Genomic DNA, 25,583 nt, shown 5'->3' with positions numbered 1-25,583 from the left:
ATGCTTGCCTTACGAGTTTTAAAATTTGTGAGAGGGAAAGAAAGAAATTAATTTCAGGAAAGGTAAGATAAGCTTAACTACCTGCTTTTTCAAGAAAGGTTGGCTAAAACTTCATTCTCTACTCAAAAGGGCATTGATAATTGTTTATGGATTATTATATCTAACACTTACTGATCACGCTAACGTACTGTGTGCTGTAGAGTTAATATTTTTTTAACGCAGGGGTTCCCTGAGGCCTGAAAGTTATTTCAAGGGTTCCTTCAGGGCAAAGAAGTTGAGAAAGGCTGCTCAGACTTTACTTGGGCTCCCGTGGTTCACCAACATTCCTGGCGGCCCCACCCTGGGACTCCTGAGGCCGGAATGCAGGTCTAATGTGGGGAATGGGTGGGGCGGTGAGGAACATCTGTCTGCGAGTGACGACTCCTCTATCACACCTCCCTGCTATGTTCTCCACCTCTTTTCCACACCAAAAACCCAACATTAGTTTTATTTGTCTTTTCCACGTCCGAATATTCAAGTATGAAATGAAAGCGGGTGGATCCCGACTCCAGCCTGAGGAGGGAGTCAGCGAGCAGGTCTCGGCCTCTGGCCTGAGGGGGGCGTCAGCGAGCAGGTCTCGGCCTCTGGCCTGAGGGGGGAGTCAGCGAGCAGGTCTCGGCCTCCGGCCTGAGGGGGGCATCAGCGAGCAGGTCTCGGCCTCCGGCCTGAGGGGGGAGTCAGCGAGTAGGTCTCGGCCTCTGGCCTGAGGGCAGGGGGTCAGCGAGCAGGTCTCGGCCTCTGGCCTGAGGGCAGGGGGTCAGCAAGCAGGTCCCAACTCCGGCGTGCGGGGGGAGTCAGAGGGAGCGGGTCCTGACTCCGGCCTGAGGGGGGAGTCAGCGAGCAGGTCTCGGCCTCCGGCCTGAGGGGGGAGTCAGCGAGCTGGTCTCAGCCTCCGGCCTGAGGGCGGCATCAGCGAGCAGGTCTCGGCCTCCGGCCTGCGGAGGGCGTCAGCGAGCAGGTCTCGGCCTCCGGCCTGAGGGGGGCGTCAGCGAGCAGGTCTCGGCCTCCGGCCTGAGGGGGGAGTCAGCGAGTAGGTCTCGGCCTCTGGCCTGAGGGCAGGGGGTCAGCGAGCAGGTCTCGGCCTCCGGCCTGAGGGGGGAGTCAGCGAGCTGGTCTCAGCCTCCGACCTGAGGGCGGCATCAGCGAGCAGGTCACGGCCTCTGGCCTGAGGGGGGCGTCAGCGAGCAGGTCTCGGCCTCCCGCCTGCGGGGGTAGTCAGCGAGCAGGTCTCGGCCTCCAGCCTGAGGGGGGACGTCAGCGAGCAGGTCTCGGCCTCCGGCCTGCGGAGGGCGTCAGCGAGCAGGTCTCGGCCTCCGGCCTGCGGAGGGCGTCAGCGAGCAGGTCTCGGCCTCCGGCCTGAGGGTAGAGTTAGCGAGCAGGTCTCGGTCTCCGGCCTGTGAGGGGCGTCAGCGAGCAGGTCTCGGTCTCCGGCCTGCGGGGGGAGTCAGCGAGCAGGTCTCGGCCTCCGGCCTGCTGGGGGAGTCAGAGAGCAGGTCTCGGCCTCCGGCCTGCGGAGGGCGTCAGCGAGCAGGTCTCGGCCTCCGGCCCGAGGGTGGAGTTAGCGAGCAGGTCTCGGCCTCCGGCCTGAGGGGGGCGTCAGCGAGCAGGTCTCGGCCTCCGGCCTGAGGGGGGCGTCAGCGAGCAGGTCTCGGCCTCCGGCCTGCGGGGGGCGTCAGCGAGCAGGTCTCGTCCTCCGGCCTGAGGGGGGAGTCAGCGAGCAGGTCTCGGCCTCCGGCCTGCGGGGGGCGTCAGCGAGCAGGTCTCGGCCTCCGGCCTGCGGGGGGCGTCAGCGAGCAGGTCTCGTCCTCCGGCCTGAGGGGGGCGTCAGCGAGCAGGTCTCGGTCTCCGGCCTGCGGGGGGCGTCAGCGAGCAGGTCTCGGCCTCCGGCCTGCGGGGGGCGTCAGCGAGCAGGTCTCGGCCTCCGGCCTGCGGGGGGCGTCAGCGAGCAGGTCTCGGCCTCCGGCCTGCGGGGGGCGTCAGCGAGCAGGTCTCGTCCTCCGGCCTGAGGGGGGCGTCAGCGAGCAGGTCTCGGTCTCCGGCCTGCGGGGGGAGTCAGCGAGCAGGTCTCGGCCTCTGGCCTGCGGGGGGCGTCAGCGAGCAGGTCTCGTCCTCCGGCCTGAGGGGGGAGTCAGCGAGCAGGTCTCGGCCTCCGGCCTGCGGGGGGCGTCAGCGAGCAGGTCTCGTCCTCCGGCCTGAGGGGGGCGTCAGCGAGCAGGTCTCGGCCTCCGGCCTGCCGGATGCTCTGAGCAGCCGTGAGAGCGGGAAGTGTGACCGGAGCGGAATGGCGGCGTTGAGAGCGGCTGTCGGGGCGGCGAGGAAGGTCAGAGCGGGACCGGGACCGGGACCGGGACGGGTGCGGGGAGCTCTGAGAGTCGGCGCCGTGCCGACATGCATTGTCGGGGTGGGAAGGGATGGACGCGGCCGGTACAATACGGGAAACCCCAGGGGAAAGTATGGACAAGTGTGCGGGCTGTGATCGGCCGCTGTCCCGCTGAAGGTGAGAGCAAGGCTGGGTGGGACCCGGGGCAACATCAACACTGCAGCAGCTGTGGGGAAGCTCCCATACGGTATGGGAGCAGAATTTGTCCCGACCCTTCCTCTGGTCATAACGGTTATCAGGTTTATTATTTATCGTGAAATTGGTGGCTTAGTGACAACAGTGCAGAGCAGGACATAAGTTACGTACAATAAGAAATATTCTTAAAAGTGCAAAAAGAGTGAGGTGTTGTTCATTGTCTGTCCAGCAATCTGCTGGTGGAGGGGAAGAAGCTGTTTCTGAATGGTGTGGATAGCAGGCTCCTGTCCCTCCTGCCTGCTGGTAGCGAGTCCTTAATGCAGTTCTGCCTGTCTCAGATGGTGCATTACTGCACATGGAAAGCACAGGTCGTCAAGTAGTTGTGAAATTTCTTTCCGGCTGCTGACCCTCAAACCCTGCCTCCCATATAGCATCCCACCTTACCTTCCTCCATATACCTGTCTAGTAGTCTCTTAAACTTCACTAGTGTATCTGCCTCCACCACTGACTCAGGCAGTGCATTCCACGCACCAACCACTCTCTGAGTGAAAAACCCTCCTCTAATATCCCTCTTGAACTTCCCTCCCCTTACCTTAAAGCCATGTCCTCTTGTACTGAGCAGTGGTGCCCTGGGGAAGAGGCGCTGGCTGTCCACTCTGTCTATTCCTCTTAATATCTTGTACACCTCTATCATGTCTCCTCTCATCCTCCTTCTCTCCAAAGAGTAAAGCCCCAGCTCCCTTAATCTCTGATCATAATCCATACTCTCTAAACCAGGCAGCATCCTGGTAAATCTCCTCTGTACCCTTTCCAATTCTTCCACATCCTTCCTATAGTGAGGTGACCAGAACTGGACTCAGTACTCCAAGTGTGGCCTAACTAGAGTTTTATAGAGCTGCATCATTACATCACGTCTCTTACACTCTATCCCTTGACTTATGAAAGCTAACACCCCATAAGCTTTCTTAACTACCCTATCTACCTGTGAGGCAACTTTCAGGGATCTGTGGACATGTACCCCCAGATCCCTCTGTTCCTCCACACTACCAAGTATCCTGCCATTTACTTTAACCATATAACAATCACAGTATGGAAACAGGCCATTCCGGCCCTCCTAGTCCGTACAGAACTCTTAATCTCACCTAGTCCCACCTACCCGCACTCAGCCCATAACCCTCCACTCCTTTCCTGTCCATATACCTATCCAATTTTACCTTAAATGACACAGCTGAACTGGCCTCTATTACTTCTACAGGAAGCTCATTCCACACAGCTATCACTCTCTGAGTAAAGAAATACCCCCTCGTGTTTCCCTTAAACTTTTGCCCCCTAACTCTCAAATCATGTCCTCTCGTTTGAATCTCCCCTACTCTCAATGGAAACAGCCTATTCACGTCAACTCTATCTATCCCTCTCAAAATTTTAAATACCTCGATCAAATGCCCCCTCAACCTTCTACGTTCCAATGAATAGAAACCTAACTTGTTCAACCTTTCTCTGTAACTTAAGTGCTGAAACCCTTTGTGCTTTGTACTTTGTGCTCTGCCTTGGAGTTTGTCCTTCCAAAGTGTACCACCTCACACTTCTCTGGGTTGAACTCCATCTGCCACTTCTCAGCCCACTTCTGCATCCTATCAATGTCTCTCTGCAATCTTCGACAATCCTCTACACTATCTACAACACCACCAACCTTTGTGTCGTCTGCAAACTTGCCAACCCACCCTTCTACCCCCACATCCAGGTCATTAATAAAAATCACAAAAAGTAGAGGTCCCAGAACAGATCCTTGTGGGACACCACTAGTCACAACCCTCCAATCTGAATGTACTCCCTCCACCACGACCCTCTGCCTTCTGCAGGCAAGCCAATTCTGAATCCACCTGGCCAAACTTCCCTGGATCCCATGCCTTCTGACTTTCTGAATAAGTCTACAGTGTGGAACCTTGTCAAATGCCTTACTAAAATCCATGTAGATCACATCCACTGCACTACCCTCATACCTGGTCAGCTCCTCAAAGAACTCTATCAGGCTTGTTAGGCACGATCTGCCCTTCACAAAGCCATGCTGACTGTCCCTGATCAGACCATGATTCTCTAAATGCCCATAGATCCTATCTCTAAGAATCTTTTCCAACAGCTTTCCCACCACAGACGTGAGGCTCACTGGTCTATAATTACCTGGACTATCCCTACTACCTTTTTTGAACAAGGGGACAACATTCGCCTCCCTCCAATCCTCCGGTACCATTCCCATGGACAACGAGGACATAAAGATCCTAGCCAGAGGTTCAGCAATCTCTTCCCTTGCCTCGTGGAGCAGCCTGGGGAATATTCCGTCAGGGCCCGGGGACTTATCCATCCTAATGTATTTTAACAACTCCAACACCTCCTCTCCCTTAATATCAACATGTTCCAGAACATCAACCTCACTCATATTGTCCTCACCGTCATCAAGTTCCCTCTCAGTGGTGAATACCGAAGAGAAGTATTCATTGAGGACCTCGCTCACTTGCACAGCCTCCAGGCACATCTTCCCACTTTTATCTCTAATCGGTCCTACCTTCACTCCTGTCATCCTTTTGTTCTTCACATAATTGAAGAATGCCTTGGGGTTTTCCTTTACCCTACTCGCCAAGGCCTTCTCATGACCCCTTCTTGCTCTTCTCAGCCCCTTCTTAAGCTCCTTTCTTGTTACCCTATATTCCTCAATAGACCCATCTGATCCTTGCTTCCTAAACCTCATGTATGCTGCCTTCTTCCACCTGACTAGATTCTCCACCTCACTTGTCACCCACGGTTCCTTCACCCTACTGTTCTTTATCTTCCTCACCGGGACAAATTTATCCCTAACATCCTGCAAGAGATCCTCAAACATCGACCGCATGTCCATAGTACATTTCCCTGCAAAAACATCATCCCAATTCACACCCGCAAGTTCTAGCCTTATAGCCTCATAATTTGCCCTTCCCCAATTAAAAATTTTCCTGTCCTCTCTGATTCTATCCTTTTCCTTGATAATGTTAAAGATCAGATCACTGTCCCCCAGATGCTCACCCACTGAGAGATCTGTGACCTGACCTGGTTATGAATGCCCATAATCACTGCAGAATAAGAGAGAATGTAAGAATCGGGCTAATCATCACTGCCATGTGGCAGCAGTACAGTGCAATACATAAAAAAATACTGTAAGTTACAGTAATGGTCGCCAACCCGTCGATCGCGATCGACTAGTCAGACTTTGAGACTTTCCCAGTGGATCCCGAAAAAAAAAGGAAAATAAATGCACAAATACTGTTGAGAGATTGTTTCCGGGTTGCGGGGTTTTAGTTCCGTTCTTTCTGCCCAGTGCGCATGCGTGTAGCTCCCCCGCACTACACAGTGTACTTCAGTGGTCCCCAACGACCGGGCCGCGAGGAAACGATATGAGTCAGCTGCACCTTTCCTCATTCCCTGTCACACCCACTGTTGAACTTGAATACACTCGAGATCATCACCCACCTAAACGCAGTGATACCCTCGTGCCAGGGATCACTGGTTGGCCTCGGGCGGCTGGCGGGAAGTGCCGTCGCTACTGGCCTGGAGCACTGCCTCTGAACCTGTTTAACACACTGAATGTTCGTGGAGAATCTGGTGCTAAAATATCCGCAGACAACCTAATTCAGACTCAGCGTTTCATAAGTATCAGAGCAGCTACTGCGCTGCGATCTACTGAAACAAACTTTTGTCGGCCGACAGATCCTACAGGGAGGGGGGGGCGGGCGCGTCCTGTCGTACTCCTCACTCGGTCAGTCGCTCTCTCCGGACTGTGATCGCCGCAGCCCTGGCACGGGGAACCCCGGCCCTGACCCACCAACCTCTCAACCGACCCACGACCAACCACACCTGGCCAAGGCATCTGGCGGTGGGCAGGTGGGAGGCTGGAGCTCGGACCTAGAGGCTGCCTAATGAGGCAATGAAGCCCTCAAAACTGCTTCGGTACCTTGAGTCCAAACGCCCAGCTCTTAAACACGCTGAGTTTTTTCAGCGAGAGACGCAAAAACTAAATTGCAGAATAGACTGGACATAAGGAACAAACAGGAGGAAATCTGCAGATGCTGGAAATTCAAACAGCACACACAAAATGCTGGTGGAACACAGCAGGCCAGGCAGCATCTATAGGGAGAAGCACTGTCGACGAAGGGTCTCAGCCCGAAACGTCGACATTGCTTCTCCTTATAGATGCTGCCTGGCCTGCTGTATTCCACCAGCATTTTGTGTGTGTTGGACATAAGGAACCTGCTTCGAGTATCGCTATATTCCTGTCATGTTAAACACGCCCCCCCTCCCCCTCATCCCATCGGCTGGTCCGCAAGAATATTGTCAATATTAAACCGGTCCGCGGTGCAAAATAAAAGGGTGGGTGCCCCTGGTGTTTACACATTATTTCTACTTCCGGGTTGTGGGTTTTTACTTCCGGTCTTTTCTGCCTGGGTGCGCATGTGTGTAACTAATTGCTCTGGGGTCAATCTTGCCTTTTACTAAGGCCGAGGTAGGGGATCTTGGGCTTGAAAAGGTTGGTGATCTCTAAGTTACAGGAAACATTAGCTTTATTTGTCACATGGACATCCGTACATGGTGAAATGCAATGCTTGTATTAAAGACCGGCACAGTCTGAGGATGTGCTTGCTGGGCAGTCCATTGTCACCGTGTCTCTGCTCCCAACATAGCATGCCCACAGTTCACAACCCGAACCTCAAGCAATGGATGTAGTGTATATGGATTTCAGCAAGGCATTTGATAAGGTTCCCCATGCAACACTAATTCAGAAAGTAAGGCGGCATGCGATCCAGGAAGACCTTGCTTTGCGGATCCAGAATTGGCCCACAGAAGACAAAGGGTGGTTGTAGATGGTTTATATTCTGCATGGAGGTCGGTGACCACTGGTGTTCCACAGGGATCTGTTCTGGGACTCCTCCTCTTTGTGATTTTTTTTATGAATGATCTGGATGAGGAAGTGGAGGGATAGGTTAGTAAGTTTGCTGATGACACAAAAGTGGTGTTGTGGATAGTTTGGAGGGTTCATTTTGGTAGGTCAAATTTGAAGATAGAATATAGTATTAATGGCAAAACTTGGCAGTGTGGAGGATCAGAGGGATCTTGGGGTGCGAGTCCATAGGACGCTCAAAGCAGCTGTGCAGGTTGACTCTGTGGTTAAGAAGGCGTATGGTGTATTGGTCTTCATCAATTGTGGAATTGAATTTAGGAGCCGAGAGGTAATGTTGCAGCTATATAGGACCCTGCTCAGTATTGTGCTCAGTTCTGGTCACCTCACTACAGGAAGGATGTGGAAGCCATAGAAAGGGTGCAGAGGAGATTTACAAGGATGTTGCCTGGATTGCGGAGCATGCCTTATGAGAATAGGTTGAGTGAACTTGGCTTTTACTGCTTTGAGCGACGGAGGATGAGAGGTGACCTGATAAAGAGTTAGTCGGTTCCTTTGACTTGGTGGACAGCTGGCGGAATCTTCACTCTGACTCTAGTGCCTTCTCGAGAAGATCTAGAGGGGGATGCTCCCTGATAGACCTCCTGTTTATCTCTCGGGCTTACATCTCCCACGTGTCGGCATCCTCCATGCAGCCAGTGTTGTGCTCGGACCATCGCCTTGTGTGGATAGAATTTACTCCTCTGCATCCTCGGGTGGGATCTGGGTATTGGCATTTTAACAACCGACTGCAGGAGAACAGCCGATTCCGTGATTCGTTCCAAGCGTTCTGGGTCACCTGGAGAGAGACAGAGAGGTTTCTGCTCCCTACAGCTGTGGTGGGATGTGGGCAAAGCCCACATCCAGTTTTTATGTCAGGAGTACACTAGGGGGTCGACAAAGAGGCAGGGCTCTGAGATCAAATGGTTTGAGAAAGCTTTGCTTGGCCTAGAGTTCCGTCTTGGTCTGATCACTGGGGACCAACTCCTAAGCAGGAATAGCAGGAGAAAGATGCAGTAAGGAATCTGCAGCTCCAGCAGTCCCGAGGTGTGTATGTGAGGTCACAGATCCAAATGCTGCAGGATTGAGACCGTGGCTCACCTTTCTTCTACTCGTTGGAGAAGTGGCAGGGAGTTCAAAAGCAGCTGGTGGAGTTACTGGCTGCTGATGGCTCCTCCATCATGGACCCTGACGAAATCGACAAAGAAGTCCGCTCATTCTGTCGGTCCTTATTCTCACCAGATCCATCAAATGCAGAGGCATGCAATGAGGTCTGGAAAGATTTGCCTAAGGTCAGCCCAAAGGACGCAGCACGTCTGGATGCTCCCCTGACTCAGGAGTAGCTGTCTACTGCCCTTTGGTAACTCCGGAGGGGTAAGTTCCCTGGCTTAGATGGTCTGAATGTAGAGTTTTATCAGGCTTTCTGGGACGTCATAGGGGTTAAATACAGCCTTGTCCTAGGGGAGAGCCTAGCCACCAGGGAAATACCCCTCTCATGGCGGAGAGCTGTCGTGGTCCTACTGCCCAAGAAGGGAGACCTCCGCCTGCTAAAGAACTGGCTCCCTCTTGTGCGCGGACTACAAGACCTTCGCCCAGGCAATGGCCAACCATCTTGGTTTGGTAATGAGACAAGTGATCCATCCTGACCAATCTTACACGGACCTGGGCCACTCCATCCAGGACAATGTCCACCTAGCACGGGACCTGATCCATCTGCAACAGGAGACTGGGTCCCCAACAGCATTTCTTTCTCTTGACCAGGAGAAGGCGTTTGACCGGGTAGATCACAGTTTCCTGGTGGGCACTCTGCAGGTTTTTGTGCTCGGACAACACTTTGTGTCCCGAGTTCGGCTCCTATACTCTGCCGCAGAGTGCCTTGTTAAGATCAACAGATCACTGACAGCGCCCATTCCCTCCAGAAGAGGAGTACGTCAAGGGTGCCCCATGTCCGTTCAACTGTATGTCGAGCCATTCCTGAGCCGCCTTCGGCGAAGGCTGACAGGTCTAGTTCTGTGCGAACCGGACAGTAAGGTTGTCCTCTCGGCCAACGATATACTCTTCATGGTGACAGATCCCAGTGACCTGCGGAGGATGCGCGAGTGCCAAGAAGTTTTCTCGGCGGCATCCTCAGCTAGGATCAACTGGGCAAAATGTTTTGGACTCTTAGTGGGTCAGTGGCAGGTGGACTCCCTGCCGGAGGAGATAAGAGATTTTGAGTGGAGCACCAGGCATCTCCTTTATCTGGGAGTCTACCTGAGTCCTGGGGAGACCTGGCTGGCGAACTGGCAGGATCTGGAGACGAAGGTCATGGCCTGGCTGGGGCGCTGGTCAGGCCTTCTCAGGGTGCTTTCCTATGGAGGCAGGGTGGTGGTCATAAACCAGCTGGTGGCCTCCATGTTGTAGTACCGGATGGTCACCTTTGCCCTTTCTGCCCCCTTAGTCACGAGAATGCAGAGGAAGTTAGTGGACTTCTGGGGTAACGAAACACTGGGTCTCTGCAGCGGTCTTGAGTCTCCCAGTGGGAGAGGGTGGACAGTGGCTGGTGTGCGTTCGAGCGCGACTGGTGGCTCTCCGCCTTAGGACTCTGCAGAGATTCCTGTATGCTGAGCACCCTCCCAGGTGGCACGTCTTGGCGACATTCTTCCTCCAGAGGGGCTGCTGTCTTCACAAAGATATGCAGCTGCTACCGGCGGGCGTCAGCCCTGCTGCTTTGAGGAGTCTGCCCGGCTTCTATCAGGACCTACTGAGAGTCTGGAACATGGTTGCCTCAGGCCGGGAATCCCCTCCTCTGGCGGAGGGCGGAGTCCTGGCCGACCCTTGCCCCACCTCAACGGATGTCAGTGCGGCTCAGGTGTGTTGACCGACTCAGGCTGAGCTGCTTGTCGGGCCCAGACCCCGCAATCTTCTCCGGGAGCCGTGTCCACACAACTTGAGCTGTCTCTCCTCGATACCCACAACCCCATTCAGGGATGCAAGAAGAAGGTATTTGTATGGGCTGCTGCTCCACACCCTCCACTTCCTTGCCCTTGTCCACTGTCCCGACACGCCATGGTGATAGGTCTTTCCACCTGGAGGGGAGGGAGGACCCAATGGAAGTCCCTTTACAAAGAAGTTCTTCCCTTGACCTTGGGGATCTGGGGTGGAGAAGGCTGCTTAGGCTGGTGCCTTGTAATAAATTCTTTAGTTTGTACACATATCTCCCAGCCGCATGCCACTTCTGCGGGCTGGAGGAGACCGTGTACCACATGTACATGGAGTGTGTGAGGTTGCAGCCCCTTCTGGCGTATTTGCGTGGGCTGCTTCTCGCCTTCTGATTGCATTTTAGACCCACCCTATTTATATATGTTCATCCAGTAAGGAGGGGGACATGGAGGGATGAGGATGTCCTTGGCAACTTGTTCCTGGGGCTGGCGAAATCAGCCATCCGTGGGTCTTGGAAACGGGTGGCGGGAGGCTCAGCCCGGGCAGACTGCCTGGCAATGTTTAGTGGGTATGTTTGTGCCCGGGTAAATATTGAAAAGGAACACGCGCAGTCCACAGCGACCTTAGAGATGTTCCGGGACCATTGGGCTGCACGGGGTGTAAATGCCATCATTAACAGAGATGGAAACATTTGGTTTAATGTGTATTATCTATTTGTCATGAAGTATTTGTGTTAGTCATTGGTTTGCATATAGAACACTGAATTTGTAATAAAGATATTTTGTATGAATAAAAAACCCTCAGCCACCCGCTAACCCTCAGCCGTACCCTAACCCTAACCCTCAGCCGTACCCTAACCCTAAGCCTCAGCCGTACACTAAACCTAACCCTCAGCTACCCGCTAACACTAACCCTCAGCCATAGACTAACCCTAAACCTCAGCCACCCACTAACCCGAACCCTCAGCTACCCGCTAACCCTAACCCTCAGCCGTATCCTAACCCTGACCCTCAGCTGTACCCTAACCCTCAGCCGTACCCTAACCCTAACCCTCAGCCACATGCTAACCCTAACCCTCAACCGTACCCTAACCCTAACCCAAACCCTCAGCCACCCACTAACCCTAACCCTCAGCCGTACCCTAACCCTAACCCTCAGCCGTACCCTAACCCTAACCCTCAGCCACCCACTAACACTAACTCTCAGCCGTACCCTAACCCTCAGCTACCCGCTAACCCTAACCCTCAGCCGTACACTAACCCTAACCCTCAGCCACCCACTAACCCTAACCCTCAGCCGTACCCTAACCCTCAGCCACCCACTAACCCTAACCCTCAGCCACCCACTAACCCTCAACCACCCGCTAACCCTAACCCTCAGCCACCCGCTAACCCTAACCCTCAGCCACCCGCTAACCCTAACCCTGAGCCGTACACTAACCCTAACCCTCAGCCACCCACTAACCCTAACCCTCAGCCGTACCCTAACCCACTAACCCTAACCCTCAGCCGTACACTAACCCTAACCCTAACCCTCAACCGTACCCTAACCCTAACCCTCAGCCATACACTAACCCTAACCCGCAGCCGTACCCTAACCCTCAGCCACCCGCTAACCCTAACCCTAACCCTCAGCCGTACCCTAACCCTCTGCCACCCACTAACCCTAACCCTCAGCCACCCACTAACCCTAACCCTCAGCCGTACACTAACCCTAACCCTCAGCCACCCACTAACCCTAACCCTCAGCCACCCACTAACCCTAACCCTCAGTCGTACACTAACCCTAACACTCAGCCACCCACTAACCCTAACCCTCAGTCGTACACTAACCCTAACCCTCAGCCACCCACTAACCCTAACCCACAGTCGTACACTAACCCTAACCCTCAGCCACCCTCTAACCCTAACACTCAGCCGCCCACTAACCCTAACCCTCAACCACCCACTAAACCTAACCCTCAGCCACCCACTAACCCTAACCCTCAGTCGTACACTAACCCTAACCCTCAGCCACCCACTAACCCTAACCCTCAACCGTACACTAACCCTAACCCTCAGACACCCACTAACCCTCAGCCACCCGCTAACCCTAACCCTCAGCCGTACACTAACCTTAACCCTCAGCCGTACACTAACCCTAACTCTCAGCCACCCACTAACCCTAACCCTCAGCCGTACCCTAACCCTCAGCCACCCACTAACCCTAACCCTCAGCCGTACCCTAACCCTCAGCCACCCACTAACCCTAACCCTCAGCCACCCACTAACCCTCAACCACCCGCTAACCCTAACCCTCAGCCGTACACTAACCCTAACCCTCAGCCGTACCCTAACCCGCTAACCCTAACCCTCAGCCATACCCTAACCCTCAGCCACCCACTAACCCTAACCCTCAGCCGTACCCTAACACGCTAACCCTAAACCTCAGCCACCCACTAACCCTAACCCTCAGCCACCCACTAACCCTAACCCTCAGCCGTACCCTAACCCTCAGCCACCCGCTAACCCTAACCCTCAGCCACCCACTAACCCTAACCCTCAGCCACCCGCTAACCCTAACCCTCAGCCGTACCCTAACCCTCAGCCACCCACTAAACCTCAGCCACCCGCTAACCCTAACCCTCAGCCGTACACTAACCTTAACCCTCAGCCGTACACTAACCCTAACTCTCAGCCACCCACTAACCCTAACCCTCAGCCGTACCCTAACCCTCAGCCACCCACTAACCCTAACCCTCAGCCGTACCCTAACCCTCAGCCACCCACTAACCCTAACCCTCAGCCACCCACTAACCCTCAACCACCCGCTAACCCTAACCCTCAGCCACCCGCTAACCCTAACCCTCAGCCACCCACTAACCCTAACCCTCAGCCACCCGCTAACCCTAACCCTCAGCCGTACCCTAACCCTCAGCCACCCACTAACCCTCAGCCACCCGCTAACCCTAACCCTCAGCCGTACACTAACCTTAACCCTCAGCCGTACACTAACCCTAACTCTCAGCCACCCACTAACCCTAACCCTCAGCCGTACCCTAACCCTCAGCCACCCACTAACCCTAACCCTCAGCCGTACCCTAACCCTCAGCCACCCACTAACCCTAACCCTCAGCCACCCACTAACCCTCAACCACCCGCTAACCCTAACCCTCAGCCACCCGCTAACCCTAACCCTCAGCCACCCGCTAACCCTAACCCTCAGCCGTACACTAACCCTCAGCCACCCACTAACCCTAACCCTCAGCCGTACCCTAACCCTCAGCCACCCACTAACCCTAACCCTCAGCCACCCACTAACCCTCAACCACCCGCTAACCCTAACCCTCAGCCACCCGCTAACCCTAACCCTCAGCCACCCGCTAACCCTAACCCTCAGCCGTACACTAACCCTAACCCTCAGCCGTACCCTAACCCGCTAACCCTAACCCTCAGCCGTACACTAACCCTAACCCTCAGCCGTACACTAACCCTAACCCTCAGCCGTACCCTAACCCGCTAACCCTAACCCTCAGCCATACCCTAACCCTCAGCCACCCACTAACCCTAACCCTCAGCCGTACCCTAACACGCTAACCCTAAACCTCAGCCACCCACTAACCCTAACCCTCAGCCACCCACTAACCCTAACCCTCAGCCGTACCCTAACCCTCAGCCACCTGCTAACCCTAACCCTCAGCCACCCACTAACCCTAACCCTCAGCCACCCGCTAACCCTAACCCTCAGCCGTACCCTAACCCTAACTCTCAGCCGTACCCTAACCCTCAGCCACCCACTAACCCTAACCCTCAGCCACCCACTAACCCTCAGCCACCCGCTAACCCTAACCCTGAGCCGTACACTAACCCTAACCCTCAGCCACCCACTAACCCTAACCCTCAGCCGTACCCTAACCCACTAACCCTAACCCTCAGCCGTACACTAACCCTAACCCTAACCCTCAACCGTACCCTAACCCTAACCCTCAGCCATACACTAACCCTAACCCGCAGCCGTACCCTAACCCTCAGCCACCCGCTAACCCTAACCCTAACCCTCAGCCGTACCCTAACCCTCTGCCACCCACTAACCCTAACCCTCAGCCACCCACTAACCCTAACCCTCAGCCGTACACTAACCCTAACCCTCAGCCACCCACTAACCCTAACCCTCAGCCACCCACTAACCCTAACCCTCAGTCGTACACTAACCCTAACACTCAGCCACCCACTAACCCTAACCCTCAGTCGTACACTAACCCTAACCCTCAGCCACCCACTAACCCTAACCCACAGTCGTACACTAACCCTAACCCTCAGCCACCCACTAACCCTAACACTCAGCCGCCCACTAACCCTAACCCTCAGCCACCCACTAAACCTAACCCTCAGCCACCCACTAACCCTAACCCTCAGTCGTACACTAACCCTAACCCTCAGCCACCCACTAACCCTAACCCTCAGCCACCCACTAACCCTAACCCTCAGCCACCCGCTAACCCTAACCCTCAGCCAGCCGCTAACCCTAACCCTCAGTCGTATACTAACCCTTAGCCACCCGCTAACCCTAACCCTCAACCACCCACTAACCCTAACCCTCAGCCACCCGCTAAACCTAGCCCTCAGCCACCCACTAACCCTAACCCTCAGCCACCCACTAACCCTAACACTCAGTCGTATACTAACCCTCAGCCACCCGCTAACCCTAACCCTCAGCCAGCCGCTAACCCTAACCCTCAGTCGTATACTAACCCTTAGCCACCCGCTAACCCTAACCCTCAGCCACCCACTAACCCTAACCCTCAGCCACCCGCTAAACCTAACCCTCAGCCACCCACTAACCCTAACCCTCAGCCAGCCGCTAACCCTAACCCTCAGTCGTATACTAACCCTCAGCCACCCGCTAACCCTAACCCTCAGCCAACCGCTAACCCTAACCCTCAGTCGTATACTAACCCTTAGCCACCCGCTAACCCTAACCCTCAACCACCCACTAACCCTAACCCTCAGCCACCCACTAATCCTAACCCTCAGCCACCCGCTAAACCTAACCCTCAGCCACCCGCTAACCCTAACCCTCAGCCGTACACTAACCCTAACCCTCAGCCGTACCCTAACCCGCTAACCCTAACCCTCAGCCACCCACTAACCCTAACCCTCAGCCGTACCCTAACCCGCTAACCCTAACCCTCAGCCACCCACTAACCCTAACCCTCAGCCGTACCCTAACCCACTAACCCTAACCCTAACCCGCTAACCCTAACCCTCAGCCACCCGCTAACCCTAACCCTCAGCCGTACACTAACCCTAATCCTCAGCTGTACACTAACCCTAACCCTCAGCCGTACCCTAACCCGCTAACCCTAACCCTCAGCCACCCACTAAACCTAACCCTCAGCCGTACCCTAACCCGCTAACCCTAACCCTCAGCCACCCACTAACCCTAACCCTCAGCCGTACACTAACCCTCAGCTACCCACTAACCCTAACCCTAACCGTACCCTAACCCTAACCCTCAGCCGTACCATAACCCGCTAACCCTAACCCTCAGCCACCCACTAACCCTAACCCTCAGCCGTACCCTAACCCGCTAACCCTAACCCTCAGCCACCCACTAACCCTAACCCTCAGCCGTACACTAACCCTCAGCTACCCACTAACCCTAACCCTAACCCTCAACCGTACCCTAACCCTAACCCTCAGCCATACACGTACCCTAACCCTCAGCCACCCGCTAACCCTAACCCTCAGCCATACACTAACCCTAACCCTCAGCCACCCGCTAACCCTAACCCTAACCCTCAGCCGTACCCTAACCCTCTGCCACCCACTAACCCTAACCCTCAGCCACCCACTAACCCTAACCCTCAGCCGTACCCTAACCCGCTAACCCTAACCCTAACCCTCAGCCGTACCCTAACCCGCTAACCCTAACCCTCAGCCACCCACTAACCCTAACCCTCAGCCACCCGCTAACCCTAACCCTCAGCCATACACTAACCCTAACCCTCAGCCACCCGCTAACCCTAACCCTCAGCCGTACCCTAACCCTAACTCTCAGCCACCCACTAACCCTCAACCACCCACTAACCCTAACCCTCAGCCACCCGCTAACCCTAACCCTCAGCCACCCGCTAACCCTAACCCTCAGCCGTACACTAACCCTAACCCTCAGCTGTACACTAACCCTAACCCTCAGCCGTACCCTAACCCGCTAACCCTAACCCTCAGCCACCCACTAACCCTAACCCTCAGCCGTACTCTAACCCGCTAACCCTAACCCTCAGCCACCCACTAACCCTAACCCTCAGCCGTACACTAACCCTCAGCTACCCACTAACCCTAACCCTAACCCTCAACCGTACCCTAACCCTAACCCTCAGCCATACACTAACCCTAACCCTCAGCCGTACCCTAACCCTCAGCCACCCGCTAACCCTAACCCTCAGCCATACACTAACCCTAACCCTCAGCCACCCGCTAACCCTAACCCTAACCCTCAGCCGTACCCTAACCCTCTGCCACCCACTAACCCTAACCCTCAGCCGTACCCTAACCCTAACTCTCAGCCGTACACTAACCCTAACTCTCAGCCGTACCCTAACCCGCTAACCCTAACCCTCAGCCACCCACTAACCCTAACCCTCAGCCGTACACTAACTCTGACAGTCTGAGGACGTGCTGGGCACACCAACGGTTGCCCACATTTCGATAGCCCTAACCCATATGTCTTTAGAATGTGGCAAAAACCGGAGCATTTAGACGAGATCACAGGGAGAACATTTAAACTGCTTACAGACAGCAGCACGGTTTGAGATCCGTTCAGTGATCGCTGGCTCTTTAAATAGTAAGGAAGGCTTCACAGACCAATCAGAATTTTGATGGCGAGGGGGAAAAAGCTGTTCCTAAAACACTGAGTGTGACTTCACACATACTGGCGAATGTAACGGCAACAAAGGGAAATTATGATGATAAGTTATCAAGGAGCATAAAACAGTAAAATATTTTATAAGCAAGAATGAAATTAAGGGAAGTGGAGCTGAGAATAGGCCATTGGGTCAGAGATAGAGGACGATTGGAAGATGGTAGCATCATCTGTGGAGTAGAGCCAAATGATCCCCTTTATCCTGTGGTCTTTTTCCTGATCAGTCTGGATGTGAGTGAGGAGTAATGACATCACTGAACATTGCAAAGTGGAACGCAGCCCCGGTCCAGTGGATGCAACTTCGTTGTTTGAGTTTCAAAGGAAGAAATGACTCCGTGACTTTAGACCAGGGATTAGTTATGCTTACTGAACGTTAGAAAACATAGAAGAAAAAAACTGTACAGATCTTTCAGCCCACAACGTTGTGCCAACCATTTACTCTAAGATCAAACTTGCCCTTCCCTCCCACATGGCTCTCTACTTTTCTATCCTCCATGGGTCTTTCTAAGAGATTCTTAAATGTGCTGAATAAATCTTCTTCTACCACCTACCCTGGTAGGGCATTCCACACACCCACCAGTCTCTGTGTAAAAAGTTACCTCTGCCAGCCTCACTTATACTTCCCTCCAATCACTTTAAAGTTAGGCCCTGTTGTATTAACCACCTCAAGGGGCAGTTAAGGATGGGCAGGAAATGCTGGTCTTGCCGAAGACACTCAATTCTTTATGTTTGTCCAAAATGATACCCTTGCATATTAGCACCAGAGAACTGACAGATCATTCTTGTCAGAATCGTTTATTATCAGTGATCGTACGATGCAGTTTGCGGCAGCAATACTGTGTTCAGTTTGGATCCTGCAGCCCGCTGGTGGGTTGTAGGGGCGCTGTCACATGTCTTGGCAGGTGATGCCTAGCGGGGCCCTTCCCTCTCGAAGCCAGGCCACAGCCAACATTCCCCAGTCTCCCGGGGACGTGAGGGATTTAGGAGATGAATGAGGACCAGTGATGTCCATCTACCCTACGATGATGCTGTCTTTTTGAGGCATCACCTTTTGAAGATGCTGGGGAGGCTAGTGCCCACAATGGAGCTGGCTGCATTTACAACTTTCTGCAGGTTTTTCCAATCCTGTGCAATGGCCTTACAAAGTTGGAGAGCACGATATCTGTGGTACTTGTCGAAGCCATGAAAGCGAACCCAGATGCAGAGAGCATAAAAAGTGGCAGGTTACGGGATTGGTCTGTGGGTGGCATGGTGCAGAGCACATGGGGGTTCCAGTTCAAGTCTGTTGCCATCATATATACAACATTCCTCTGCACAACACTGTATCCACAAAACATATATCAGACAGCACTAAATATTACCACAGATAAGTTAATAAAATGTAATTCAAAATGTATACAGTACACAGCATGGGTAAACAGTGAACAGCTCGCTATCGTAGTGACGAGAACTCGGTTGTGGCAGGGTATTCATTTGTCTCACCAGACTGGGGAAGAACATTGAAATTTACAGCACATAACAGACCCTTCAGCCCACAATTTTGTGCCAACCATGCAACCTACTCTAGAAACTCCCTATAATTTCCTTACCGCATAGCCCTCTATTTTTCTAAGCTCCATGTAGCTATCTAAGAGTCCCTTAAAAAACCCTATTGTATCCACCTTTATCGCCGTCACTGGCAGTGCATTCCACACACCCACCACTCTCTGTGTGGAAAAACTTAGCTTTGACATTCCTCGTGTACCTACCTCCAAGCACTTTAAAACTATGCCCCTTGTGTTTATCCATTTCACCCTCTGGCTATCCACACGATCAATGCCCTTCATCATCTTATACATCTCTATCAGGTAAACTCTCATCCTTTGTCACTCCAAGGAGAAAACGCCAAGTTCACTCAATCTATTCTGATAAGGCACACTCTCCAATCCTGGCAACATCCTTGTAAATCTCCTCTGCACTCTCTCTACACTATCCCCATCCTTCCTGTAGTGAGGTGACCAGAACTGAGCACAGTACTCCAAGTGGGATCTGACCAAGGTCCTTTATAGCTGTAACATTGCCTCATGGCTCTTGAACTCAATCATACATTTGGTGAATACGCCTTCTTAACCACAGAGTCAACCTGCGCAGCAGCTTTGAGTGTCCTATGGACTCGGACCCCAAGATCTCTCTAATCCTCCACACTGCCAAGAGTCTTACCATTAATATTATATTCTGTCTTCAAATTTGGCCTACCAAATTACCTAACACTTATCTGTATTAAAGTCCATCTGCCACTTCTCAGCCCAGTTCTGCATCCTATCGATGTCCTGCTGTAACCTCTGACAGCCCTCCACACTATCCACAACACTCCCAACCTTTGTGTCATCAGCAAATTTACTAACCCATCCCTCCACTTCCTCATCCAGGTCATTTATAAAAATCACAAAGAGTAAGGGTCCCAGAACAGATCCCTGAGGCACACCACTGGTCACTGACCTCCATGCAAAATATGACCCGTCTACAACCACTCTGCCTTCTGTGGGCAAGCCAGTTCTGGATCCACAAAGCAAGGTCTCCTGAGATCTCATGCCTCATTACTTTCTGAATGAGCCTTGCGTGGGGAACCTTATCAAATGCTTTGCTGAAATCCACATCCACTGCTCTACCTTCATCAATGTGTTTTGCATCCTCAAAGAATTCAGTCAGGCTCGTAAGGCATGACCTGCCCTTAGCAAAGCCATGCTGACTATCCCTAATAGATCACGTCTCTCCAAATGCTTAGAAGTCCTGCCTCTCAGGATCTTTTCCAACAACTTACCCACCATTGAAGTCAGACTCACTGGTCTATAACTTCCTAAGTTATCTCCACTCCCTTTCTTGGACAAGGGAACAACTTTGCAACCCTCCAATCTTCAAGAACTTCTCCTGTCCCTATTGATGATGCAAAGATCATCGCCAGAGGCTCAGCAATCTCCTCCCTCGCTTCCCACAGTAGCCTAGGGTACATCTTGTCCAGTCCTGTCAACTTATCTAACTGAAATGCTTTTAATAGCTCCAGCACAGCCTATTTCTTGATGTCTATACGCTTAAGTGTTTCAGTCTGCTGTGAGTCATCCCCACAATTGCCAAGGTCCTGTTCCCTGGTGAATACTGAAGCAAAGTATTCATTAAGTACCTCCGCTACCTTCTCTGACTCCTTGCACACATTTCCTGTCTTGCTCCTGACTGGTTCTACTCTCACACAGCTCATCCTCTTGCTCTTTACATACTTGTAGAATGCCTCGGGGTTTTCCTTAATCCTTCTCACCACGGCCTTCTCATGGCCCCTTCTGGCTCTCCCAATTCCATTCATAAGCTCCTTCCTAGCAACCCTGTAATTTTCTAGAGCTCTAACAGTACCTAGTTTTTTGAACCTTTCAGAAGATTTTCTTCTTAACTGGATTTTCTACATCCTTTGTACATTGTGGCCTTTTACCCTACCGTCCTTTCCCTGCCTCAGTGGAACATACCTATGCAGAACAACATGCAAATGTTCCCTGAACATTTACCACATTTTTGCCATGTATTTCCCTGAGAACATCTGCTCCCAAGTTTCTGCTTAAATGCATCATGTTTCCCCCACCCCAATGAAATGCTTTCCAAATTGTCTGCTCCTCACCGTCTCCAGTGACGGAGGTAGAGTTGTGATCACTACCTCCAAAATGCTCTCCCACCAAGAGATCTGACACCCGACCAGGTTCATTTCCCAATACCAGGTCAACTACAGCCTCTCCTCTAGTTGGCTTATCTACATAAGAAGCTGTTACTCAGTCTGATAGTCCTGGTCCTGATGCTCCTGTACCTCCTTTCTGATGGTAGTCAGTCAAAGAGATTGTAGGATGGATGGTAGGGATTCTCAACGATGTTTTGGGCCCTTCATCTATGATGTTCTGGGTAAATGTCACAAAAAGGGGAGAGGGAGACCATGGGGATCCCCTGCTTCTTGTCTTCTGTAGGGTCTTGCAGTTCTGTACCACTCAGTGATGTAACCTTTACTGGGGGGGGGGAGGTGTTGTGGGCCCAGGTTAGATTGTCTTTGTGCTCTTCAGAACATCCTCTGCTTTGCTGTCAAAGGGCATCTTCATGGTGATCTTTAAAGTGCTGAAATCCCTTAGTGGGGGGAAATCGTTGTGACATTTCCAGGAAACTCGGCTGAGAATCTGCAGAGGCATTGGAGAGTGAGGCTGTGGGAGGTGCTGGTAGGGTGTGGCTGGTGAGTCTGTGGGTACAAGGGAGATGGTTCACTTAGGGAGGGTTAGAGCAGAGATGGCAGGGGGCTGGAGTGGAGTGGAGGTGTTACCAGTAGGGATCGTCTGGGCTGAATGGCCTGCTGCTCTTTTCCCTGCTTACTCCGTTTTCCCTGCTCTCCAACCCGCGATATGGTTTTCCTGCAGCTGAGTGTCCCGGCCATGGGGAGAGGCGACGGCCATTACCGAGTGACGATGATTCCGGGCGATGGTGTGGGACCCGAGCTGATGCACATCGTTAAAGAGGTGTTCAAGGTATGAGGATGGAGGAGGGTAAGAGGCTGGGAGGGGGGGCGGTTTGGGGGATGACGGGGCAGGGATGTGAGTTGGGGGCCGACAGAGCAAGGAAAGGAAATTAGTGGAGGAGGTGTAGAGGTTTGGTGAGGGGGGAGAGTTAGCTGCGGGTGTGTGCAGGTGGGGTGCTGGGTTTGAATGAGGTGGGAGTGTAGGTGAGCCACTCATAACTGTTGGGGGGGAATGAGGTGGGACTGAATGTCAGAGATGGGGGGTCGTTTTTCCCCTCCCCAAGCAGTAAAGGTACCGGTGTTATTTTTCGGAAAGGTGTTTGTCACAGAGGTGTGTTGTGTGGGGGTGTTTGCTGACAGTGATTTCCCTCTCCCCAGGCGGCAGCAGTACCAGTAGTGTTTGATGAGCACCACGTTAGTGAGGTACAGAATTTAGCCTCAGAACAGAAGCTGGAACAAGTTCTTGACTCCATGAAGACCAACAGGGTGGCCATTAAAGGTGAGGATTCAGAGATCACAGCATTCCCCAGCTGGAAAATCTAATCACCATTGACTTCCTATTAATTCTCTCCTCTTGCACCTTAAACCTGTGTCCACTGGTTCTTGTATGCTCCCACCCTGGGGAAAAAGACTGAGTTCACTCTGTCTATACACTTTATTGTATGCACCTCAGTAAAAGACTGCGTTCACTATATCTGTACACTTTATTGTATGCACCTCAGTAAAAGACTGCGTTCACTATATCTGTACACTTTATTGTATGCACCTCAGTAAAAGACTGCGTTCACTATATCTATACACTTTATTGTATGCACCTCAGTAAAAGACTGCGTTCACTATATCTGTACACTTTATTGTATGCACCTCAGTAAGGTTGCCCATCAGTTTTCTATGCTCCAAAGAACGAAGCCCCAACCTGCAAAACCTCTCTCCACAACTTAGTCCTTCAGGTCCCTGTAGCATTCTCATAAACTTTTTTGTCAGTATTTTCAACTTAATGGTATCTTTCCTGTAACAGATTGGCCAAAACTAACCACAACACTCCAAATGTTATGTAACGTACCGACCCTGTACTCTTCGTCGCTGCGACGTGACGTACCGACCCTGTTCTCTTCGTCGCTGCGACGTGACGTACCGACCCTGTACTCTTCGTCGCTGCGAGGTGACGTACCGACCCTGTGCTCTTCGTCGCTGCGACGTGACGTACCGACCCTGTACTCTTCGTCGCTGCGAGGTGACGTATCGACCCTGTGCTCTTCGTCGCTGCGACGTGACGTACCGACCCTGTACTCTTCGTCGCTGCGAGGTGACGTACCGACCCTGTGCTCTTCGTCGCTGCGACGTGACGTACCGACCCTGTTCTCTTCGTCGCTGCGAGGTGACGTACCGACCCTGTGCTCTTCGTCGCTGCGACGTGACGTACCGACCCTGTTCTCTTCGTCGCTGCGAGGTGACGTACCGACCCTGTGCTCTTCGTCGCTGCGACGTGACGTACCGACCCTGTTCTCTTCGTCGCTGCGAGGTGACGTACCGACCCTGTGCTCTTCGTCGCTGCGACGTGACGTACCGACCCTGTTCTCTTCGTCGCTGCGAGGTGACGTACCGACCCTGTGCTCTTCGTCGCTGCGACGTGACGTACCGACCCTGCTCTCTTCGTCGCTGCGAGGTGACGTACCGACCCTGCGCTCTTCGTCGCTGCGACGTGACGTACCGACCCTGCTCTCTTCGTCGCTGCGAGGTGACGTACCGACCCTGCGCTCTTCGTCGCTGCGAGGTGACGTACCGACCCTGCGCTCTTCGTCGCTGCGACGTGACGTACCGACCCTGTTCTCTTCGTTGCTGCGAGGTGACGTACCGACCCTGCACTCTTCGTCGCTGCGAGGTGACGTACCGACCCTGTTCCCTTCGTCGCTGCGACGTGACGTACCGACCCTGCTCTCTTCGTCGCTGCGACGTGACGTACCGACCCTGCTCTCTTCGTCGCTGCGACGTGACGTACCGACCCTGCACTCTTCGTCGCTGCGAGGTGACGTACCGACCCTGTACTCTTCGTCGCTGCGAGGTGACGTACCGACCCTGTACTCTTCGTCGCTGCGACCTGACGTACCGACCCTGTACTCTTCGTCGCTGCGACGTGACGTACCGACCCTGTTCTCTTCGTCGCTGCGACGTGACGTACCGACCCTGTACTCTTCGTCGCTGCGTGGTGACGTACCGACCCTGCACTCTTCGTCGCTGCGAGGTGACGTACCGACCCTGTACTCTTCGTCGCTGCGAGGTGACGTACCGACCCTGTACTCTTCGTCGCTGCGAGGTGACGTACCGACCCTGTACTCTTCGTCGCTGCGAGGTGACGTACCGACCCTGTACTCTTCGTCACTGCGAGGTGACGTACCGACCCTGTACTCTTCGTCGCTGCGAGGTGACGTACCGACCCTGTTCTCTTCGTCGCTGCGAGGTGACGTACCGACCCTGTACTCTTCGTCGCTGCGACCTGACGTACCGACCCTGTACTCTTCGTCGCTGCGAGGTGACGTACCGACCCTGTACTCTTCGTCGCTGCGACCTGACGTACCGACCCTGTACTCTTCGTCGCTGCGACGTGACGTACCGACCCTGTACTCTTCGTCGCTGCGACGTGACGTACCGACCCTGTACTCTTCGTCGCTGCGACGTGACGTACCGACCCTGTACTCTTCGTCGCTGCGACGTGACGTACCGACCCTGTTCTCTTCGTCGCTGCGACGTGACGTACCGACCCTGTACTCTTCGTCGCTGCGAGGTGACGTACCGACCCTGTTCTCTTCGTCGCTGCGAGGTGACGTACCGACCCTGTTCTCTTCGTCGCTGCGAGGTGACGTACCGACCCTGTGCTCTTCGTCGCTGCGACGTGACGTACCGACCCTGCTCTCTTCGTCGCTGCGAGGTGACGTACCGACCCTGCGCTCTTCGTCGCTGCGACGTGACGTACCGACCCTGCTCTCTTCGTCGCTGCGAGGTGACGTACCGACCCTGCGCTCTTCGTCGCTGCGAGGTGACGTACCGACCCTGCGCTCTTCGTCGCTGCGACGTGACGTACCGACCCTGTTCTCTTCGTTGCTGCGAGGTGACGTACCGACCCTGCACTCTTCGTCGCTGCGAGGTGACGTACCGACCCTGTTCCCTTCGTCGCTGCGACGTGACGTACCGACCCTGCTCTCTTCGTCGCTGCGACGTGACGTACCGACCCTGCTCTCTTCGTCGCTGCGACGTGACGTACCGACCCTGCACTCTTCGTCGCTGCGAGGTGACGTACCGACCCTGTACTCTTCGTCGCTGCGAGGTGACGTACCGACCCTGTACTCTTCGTCGCTGCGACCTGACGTACCGACCCTGTACTCTTCGTCGCTGCGACGTGACGTACCGACCCTGTTCTCTTCGTCGCTGCGACGTGACGTACCGACCCTGTACTCTTCGTCGCTGCGTGGTGACGTACCGACCCTGCACTCTTCGTCGCTGCGAGGTGACGTACCGACCCTGTACTCTTCGTCGCTGCGAGGTGACGTACCGACCCTGTACTCTTCGTCGCTGCGAGGTGACGTACCGACCCTGTACTCTTCGTCGCTGCGAGGTGACGTACCGACCCTGTACTCTTCGTCACTGCGAGGTGACGTACCGACCCTGTACTCTTCGTCGCTGCGAGGTGACGTACCGACCCTGTTCTCTTCGTCGCTGCGAGGTGACGTACCGAC

At 53.8% G+C, this 25,583-nt stretch overlaps 1 protein-coding gene across 1 annotated transcript in view; it reads left to right on the top strand.

The window, feature by feature from the left end:
- Positions 1-2,222: 2,222 nt before the first annotated feature.
- The window catches only part of idh3b (isocitrate dehydrogenase (NAD(+)) 3 non-catalytic subunit beta), a 32,737-nt gene continuing 9,376 nt past the window's right edge, over positions 2,223-25,583 (top strand). Inside the window, exons 1-3 of the mRNA XM_073041994.1 lie at positions 2,223-2,359; positions 21,755-21,862; positions 22,231-22,351. Coding sequence (XP_072898095.1) covers positions 2,321-2,359; positions 21,755-21,862; positions 22,231-22,351 — 268 coding nt within the window. The 5' untranslated portion in view covers positions 2,223-2,320. The remainder of the gene's footprint in view (positions 2,360-21,754; positions 21,863-22,230; positions 22,352-25,583) is intronic.

This window comes from Hemitrygon akajei, chromosome 4, assembly GCF_048418815.1.
Source record: "Hemitrygon akajei chromosome 4, sHemAka1.3, whole genome shotgun sequence".
Taxonomy (NCBI): Eukaryota; Metazoa; Chordata; class Chondrichthyes; order Myliobatiformes; family Dasyatidae; genus Hemitrygon; species Hemitrygon akajei.
The sequence above is the reverse complement of the archived record's forward strand: the minus strand, read 5'-3'. Positions and strand labels throughout refer to the sequence as shown.